Source organism: Engystomops pustulosus, chromosome 4, assembly GCF_040894005.1.
Source record: "Engystomops pustulosus chromosome 4, aEngPut4.maternal, whole genome shotgun sequence".
NCBI classification, from domain to species: domain Eukaryota; kingdom Metazoa; phylum Chordata; class Amphibia; order Anura; family Leptodactylidae; genus Engystomops; species Engystomops pustulosus.
The window spans coordinates 7,383,648-7,390,868 of NC_092414.1; the positions used below are offsets into that span (position 1 = coordinate 7,383,648).

Genomic DNA, 7,221 nt, shown 5'->3' on the forward strand with positions numbered 1-7,221 from the left:
AAAAAAAACTTCATGACTAACCGTTTTTTTCACCGTTTTATCACTTTTTTAATGTAATCTAATAAAAAATAGAAGATTTTTTTTAGTCCCGTGCCTGGAACTCCTTCAATTTTTCTCCAGTGTTTGTTTCGTTGGTGTCGGAACCCTTTCTCTTTTACTGTTCAGTCTTTATCTAATTGATACATAATGAAGGTTATTGGAGATTAATCATTAGTGAAGCTCGGCTATCGCTCTCCGCGTGGTCCTGTAAACACCTGCGCACACAGATTACAACTTGTTTACACGAGGATATAAAATCCAGGTCTTGCCTCGGACTCCGGCCAGTGGTCTCTACCACCAAGTGACTTTCTTCTAGCCAAAAAATGGAGCGGTGTGTTCTCCTCCTGGCCCTGATCGGCTTCTGCAGTGGACAATCACGACTGGGTGAGAACGCGCCGGCTTCTCTCTTTACGATATGTTGCAAAGATTTATTCCTGGTTATTATTTTGTTCTATAAGTATTTTCTGAATAACCAATTATATCCCAGAACAATCATCTCTCCGGCCGGGGGGGGGGGGGTAGTAGTGAGGAAAGGGGTCACTTACTTTTCTTTAGCAGGCCGCCATATGGAAAGGACACATATATATGTGATCCAAAATACTTGTCATCTTCCCTACTTAATGTCCTTTACTTAACGCTTTGAAAAACCTAACTTTTGCATAATTTTTTTTTACAAAAATTACTATATATACTCGAGTATAAGCCTAGTTTTTCAGCACAAAAAAATGTGCTGAAAACCCAAACTCGGCCTATACTCGAGTAAAAAATTTTTATATTTTCCCGTGTTTTTGTGGTAAAATTAGGGACCTCGGCTTATACTTGGGTCGACTTATACTCGAGTATATACGGTACTAATATTATAACTTTTAAAAAAATTATTATTATTATTATGAGCAAATAATTGAACGTCATTGAAACGTAACGTGCTGCTATCTTACTATCACAATTTTTCGAATCCTTATTATTCGACATCGGTATTTGTTTGCATTTTTGTTTGCATTTTGAGGTATGTTACCAATTAAGGTTTTATTTTACTTCTATTTAATCCTATTTGATTACAATACTGTTTTAGGTTTTGTTGTATTACTATATTGTTACTTTTATGATTTTTATTAGATAATGTAGTATCAGGAGGAGGAGTACTGACGATGTTGTTTAAAATTAAAATGATTAGTCAGGGTCACGGCCTTAGGTTCAGAAAGGGAGACTATCGGGTCAGGCTGGACCGCCCTGCAGAACCTGAGTGAATTTAGCTGACAGCACTCATCACATATAAAGCTGATGAGTCGCTTTGCATAGATTATGCCCAACTACAATGTTACACTCGTTAATAGATCATTTAATTTAGAGATCGTCTGAGTTATGGAATCGGTAAAAGACAAAGTGAAGATTTAATATAAAAAAAGGGCAGTGCTTACAGACACAGCGATTATCATAGGGTGATATAAAATAAACAGACAAATACGTACAATGCAAAATTAAACAGTTTGATAAAAGGAACCTTCTATGTGATAATATAAGTCTGGCGCCTGGGGAAGCAGAAATACACAATCTATCCGCTAGGGATCCCCAAAAGAATGACAATTTTCTATAAGGAAACTTCCATCCAAGAAAGATTTTACAACCTCCCCCTTCCCATAACTGTCATTTTACTAATTGTAATTTTCCATCCTGATTTTCGTTACTTTTCACTATTCTGTATCACGTTTATTCTTTTTTTTTGTGTTATATGATTTGTAGTTTTGCTTTTTTTATGTTATTGTTTTGCTTTATCATTTTTCTTTTTTGTGTATATATAAAATTTTGCTGTATTTTCTACTATTACTAGTAATATATTGTAGCATTATTGTTACTTTCCTTTTCTTTTTCTTCTCAATACTCTCGGCAGGTTCCTACAATCTGGAGAGCTCGGTGTCGGTCTCTGGCATATCCTCCGGGGCTTATATGGCCAACCAGTTCCATGTCTCGCATTCGGGCAGAGTTGTGGGAGCCGCCATGTTTGCAGGAGGTAACACAGATTTTATGTTTCACTTATGTAGAGGAGACCGTTTCCACTCGTATGATTGGTGTCATGTGACTACGTGGTGCGGTATATGGAGCCATGATCCTCGTTCTCCATCTTACAGGACCTTATTACTGCGCCCTGGGAAACGCCTTGACCTCAACCGGTCCCTGTATGCAGTTTCCTTCCAGTATCGCCCTCACCCCTTTAAAAGCCTATACCCAAACCGGCGCCAATACAGGGTTAATCGATCCTTTGTCTAACCTCGCACGCGGACGGGTGTTCATCTTCTCCGGAACCAAAGACTCTGTGGTTGTACAGGGTGAGTTCCCGACCCGTCGGGTCGTGTGATCCTGTCCGTGTGTGAGTATTGCAGTTTTTTGTCATTATATTCTTTGCCCCCTTTTGTATTAAAGGTGTATCCAAAAAACTGGAGGAATATTATGCTTCCTATATCACTACTGGATCCATCAAGACTGTATATAACATTGCTGCACAGCACTCTATGGTGAGTGGACCTTATGACCTTCGCGAGTCATAAAAATTCTTCCAGAGCTGCATTCACAATTCTGCAAAGTGTTAACACATCAAAGGTTGTACAATTCTTCTTTGCTTTTTCACGTTTTCTTTAAACTTGTCTTTTTCTTTTCTATTGGTCCACTGATCACACGTGATCTAGGAGTCTCCGCCCACGAGGAGCAATGAATGATTGTAATAAAGTAATTTAGTGACCTGCATCTCTTCACAGCCCACCGACAGCTACGGCGGAGCCTGCGGATCGCTGAACAGTGAATATATAAACAACTGTAACTACAACGGGGCCTACGAGGCTCTGAACCATATCCATGGGGGCCTGCAGGTAAGTGCTCATGGGTGGGGCAATCCCAAATATCAATATTAAATCTCCTCCTTTGACGTGTATGTTCTTTTTTTATTTTTAGAGACCAAGCAGTAGTGCAGGACAATCTGGACAGGTAGGTGTAGGTCGAATCAGATTCTTTAAAAAAAAAAATATATATATAAATTTTCTTTAGAAGTCACATGATCAATTAATGACTTGAGAAGTCAGGTGATCTATTAATGTGGCTGGATGTTGAAGCTGTTTCCTAGGAACAGATATAGCGAACAAATGGATTATCCCTTAATATGTTCTCTGTTCCGTTCTCAGTTGATCTTGTTTGACCAATCAGAATTCTTCAATCTGGCCCCAGCTGTAACCTATGGCATGGACACAGCAGGCTACCTGTATGTCCCCACAGCTTGTAGAAATGGAGCAAGTAAGTGTTGTACTAAATTTAAAGGGATAAAAAAAATTGCTTCATTTTTTTTTCCCAGAAAAAGCAGCACCCCTGTTGGTTGTACGAGGTATTGCATCTCAAACCCACTGCATCTACGTGTTTCTAACTCTGAACAATCCCTTTAAGCGATAAAAAGTTTCCTTTTCAGTAATGCCAGTATGTAATTTTTTTATATGTGTAATTTACATTTATTACAGGGTGCAGGCTCCATATTGCTTTCCACGGCTGCGTCCAGGGCAGGTAATCTTCCCATCTCTTACTAAAGACGCCCAGAAAATTGTTGTTAATTCAACCATTTCCCAATCATCTTGACTGATTGAAAGAATTCTGTTTTTATCGGGAAGAAACGGTGATTTCAAAAATGTAGCAGAAAATGCTTCCTGTCATGTGACCTTCCTGTGGTGTCAGTTGGAGGACACATGACAGGAAATCACCTCCTAGAACAATAGTTCTTCTATACAGGCAGTCCCCAGTTTACATACAAGATAGGTTCTGTAGGTTTGTTCTCAAGTTGAATTCGTATGTAATTCGGAACTCGGAAAAAAAACAAATTTTTTTTGATCTCTGTTCCAATTGTATTTTAAAAATGTTGGATTGTCATAAGAACCAGGAGTAACAATAAATCTTAATTGTAGACACCTGTGATAACTGTTATAGATGTTTATTGTAGCCTAAGGCTAAAGTACAGTAAATTACCAATTACCAGAGGGCTGTCTGTAACTAGGGGTCGTCTGTAAGTCGGGTGTTCTTAAGTAGGGGACCGCCTGTATGAACCATCCCTTTAACTATCCTGATCAGATTATTCAATCCATAATGGACCTTAACCGTTTTGATACTTAAAATTTTAAATTTTTTCTTGTGTTTTTCAGGGAGAAAGTTGGGGACAAGTTTGCCCGATACGCGGGATACAACCAGGTGGCCGATCTAAATAACTTTATCATCATGTATCCTCAAGCCAGAAGCATCATCACCAACCCCCAAGGATGCTGGGACTGGTAACTATCTTTTATACTGAATCTCGTGATACAATGAAAGAAGCTGACCTTTCTTTGACTCTTCTTTGACCTGTCGTTGACCCTTCTTTGACCCTTCTTTGACCCTTCTTTGACCTGTCTTTGACCCTTCTTTGACCTGTCTTTGACCTTTGGCTGGCCGACTTGTCTTCTGACTAGTGATGGAGCATATCCTTGTCTGCTTTGTCTCTTGAGTCGTGTCACGAGTCTTCACATTCGAAACTTTTCGGCTTTATTTTCTTAGATGTCTTCAACTTTTTGTCTTCAGTCTGAGCTGAAAACTTGTGGTTTTCTACGTCGCCTTTGATTCTTGTTTTTGTCTTTTTCTTTTGTGGGAAGTTTCTGTTCTTCTTGAACTTCTTCGTCTTCATCTCCCTTTCCATTGTCTCGGCCTCCACCTTCATTTTTTGTCAGTATTTCTTTTTTGATCAGCTGCTTTTTTTGTTGTCTTTTTATCTTGTTTTTTCTGATGTTCTACTTCCAACTATTTCTTAATGTTATTTTCCTTCCATGTGGATTTTTTTTATTCATCTCTGTATTTATCATCTGCCTTTTGTGGTCTTTACCATCTTAGTTCTTTGTTGTTTACTTCCTCCTGTCTTAAAGAGAACCTGCCCCCAGATTTTGTTAAACTACCAGCCTCCCCCCCCCCCCAGGTAGTGTATGAAATTTGCATGCTAAAATTTTCTCATTTATCTGAAATCTCCCACGTTTACCTATAAAAAAATCTCCTCCAAAGTCATGTGAAAATGTGCAGAAAAGAGTCAGATTTTACCTTGGTGGAGGTTTTTTTATAGGTTGAGATTTCATATGAAAGAAGGAATTCTCGAAAGACATTTCATACCCGGCCTGAGGGACTGGGAGTTTAATTGGGTAAAATCTGGAAATGGTTGAACTCCCTTTTTCTTATCTTTTTTATTTTTTCATCTTTCTCTTTTATCTCTTAATTTCTTTATCTTTTGAGTGTTCTAGAAAGTTTCTTCCTCTTCATCTTTTTCTACAGGATCTTTATCTCTTTGCAGTCCTTTGTCTCCTCCTTTCTTGTCCTTCTCTCGCATCCTTTGTCTCCTCCTTTCTTGTCCTCCTCTCGCATCCTTTGTCTCCTCCTTTCTTGTCCTTCTCTCGCATCCTTTGTCTCCTCCTTTCTTGTCCTCCTTTGGCATCCTTTGTCTCCTCCTTTCTTGTCCTCCTCTCGCCTTTGTCTCCCCCTTTCTTGTCCTCCTCTCGCATCCTTTGTCTCCTCCTTTCTTGTCCTCCTCTCGCCTTTGTCTCCCCCTTTCTTGTCCTCCTCTCGCATCCTTTGTCTCCTCCTTTCTTGTCCTCCTCTCGCCTTTGTCTCCCCCTTTCTTGTCCTCCTCTCGCCTTTGTCTCCCCCTTTCTTGTCCTCTTCTCGCATCCTTTGTCTCCTCCTTTCTTGTCCTCCTCTCGCATCCTTTGTCTCCTCCTTTCTTGTCCTCCTCTCGCATCCTTTGTCTCCCCCTTTCTTGTCCTCCTCTCGCATCCTTTGTCTCCTCCTTTCTTGTCCTCCTCTCGCATCCTTTGTCTCCTCCTTTCTTGTCCTCCTCTCGCATCCTTTGTCTCCTCCTTTCTTGTCCTCCTCTCCCATCCTTTGTCTCCTCCTTTCTTGTCCTCCTCTCCCATCCTTTGTCTCCTCCTTTCGCATCCTTTGTCTTCTCCTTTCTTGTCCTCCTCTCGCATCCTTTGTCTCCTCCTCTCGCATCCTTTGTCTCCTCCTTTCTTGTCCTCCTCTCGCATCCTTTGTCTCCCCCTTTCTTGACCTCCTCTCGCATCCTTTGTCTCCTCCTTTCTTGTCCTCCTTTCGCATCCTTTGTCTCCTCCTTTCTTGTCCTCCTCTCACATCCTTTGTCTCCTCCTTTCTTGTCCTCCTCTCACATCCTTTGTCTCCTTTGACGTCTGGGTCAGTAACTGAATCAAAATCTATTGTCTTTCCTTCTTCTAGGTGGGGATACACCGGTATAGCCTACGGTAAGATTATGCATTTTACCTTCTATTTCACTATTTAGAGAAGATAAACTGATGATGCACAGATACAAGACCTCATCACCGTTTTTTACCTAGTATTTTGAGTTGAACAATCTACGTATTTGTGATCGATGTGTAAGTTAAATATTGTTTTTTAATTCTATTTTTTGTTGTTTTTACCAGCCACCAAGAACTCCTTCCAGATCACCGGGGTGCAGAGGATGATGCTCAGGACTATGGGGCAATATTAAGGGAGAAGCAACATCCCGACCTCATTGTCAAGTAGACGCCCGACATTGACTGTAGCGAAACTGTAGTTGTTCCTAATAGTTTCACAAAATCTCTCAAATTGGATCGACAAGCGTTGAGTCTTCTGAGGTGGTGACACATTCCATCGAGAAGCTTTGTGTATCAAAATAATTGTAAACCATCCTTGTCATTTTCCTATGTTTCTGTCACTTCATGTGTAATTTATGCCTGTAAAATTATATGATGTTATTTGATGTAAATATCTGACCCAAAACCATCCCACGTCTCTACGATATATATGTAATCCAGGACCATCCCCCGTCTGTACGATATATATGTAATCCATGACCATCCCCCGTCTGTACGATACATATCTGATCCGGGACCATCCCCCGTCTGTATGATACATATCTGATCCGGGACCATCCCCCGTCTGTACGATACATATCTGATCCAGGACCATCCCCCGTCTGTACGATACATATCTGATCCAGGACCATCCCCCGTCTGTACGATACATATCTGATCCGGGACCATCCCCCGTCTGTATGATACATATCTGATCCGGGACCATCCCCCGTCTGTATGATACATATCTGATCCGGGACCATCCCCCGTCTGTATGATACATATCTGA

At 40.6% G+C, this 7,221-nt stretch overlaps 1 protein-coding gene across 1 annotated transcript; it reads left to right on the forward strand.

Annotated features, from left to right (window-relative positions):
• The first annotated feature begins 284 nt into the window (after positions 1-284).
• On the forward strand, positions 285-6,861 carry LOC140128834 (poly(3-hydroxybutyrate) depolymerase-like). The gene is made up of 11 exons (XM_072150539.1): positions 285-423; positions 1,928-2,047; positions 2,166-2,363; positions 2,458-2,549; positions 2,790-2,900; positions 2,983-3,015; positions 3,210-3,318; positions 3,537-3,579; positions 4,209-4,334; positions 6,313-6,338; positions 6,519-6,861. Exons 1-11 carry the CDS (start codon positions 363-365, stop codon positions 6,584-6,586), a joined length of 987 nt encoding a protein of 328 aa, XP_072006640.1. The 5' UTR covers positions 285-362; the 3' UTR covers positions 6,587-6,861.
• The last annotated feature ends 360 nt before the right edge of the window (positions 6,862-7,221 follow it).

Coding starts and splice junctions, on each gene's coding strand:
- LOC140128834 (XM_072150539.1), top strand. CDS start 363: ATGGAGCGGTGTGTTCTCCTCCTGGCCCTGATCGGCTTCTGCAGTGGA. Junction 2,048..2,165: donor AGCCGCCATGTTTGCAGGAG/GTAACACAGATT, acceptor TCCATCTTACAG/GACCTTATTACTGCGCCCTG. Junction 4,335..6,312: donor CCCCAAGGATGCTGGGACTG/GTAACTATCTTT, acceptor TCCTTCTTCTAG/GTGGGGATACACCGGTATAG.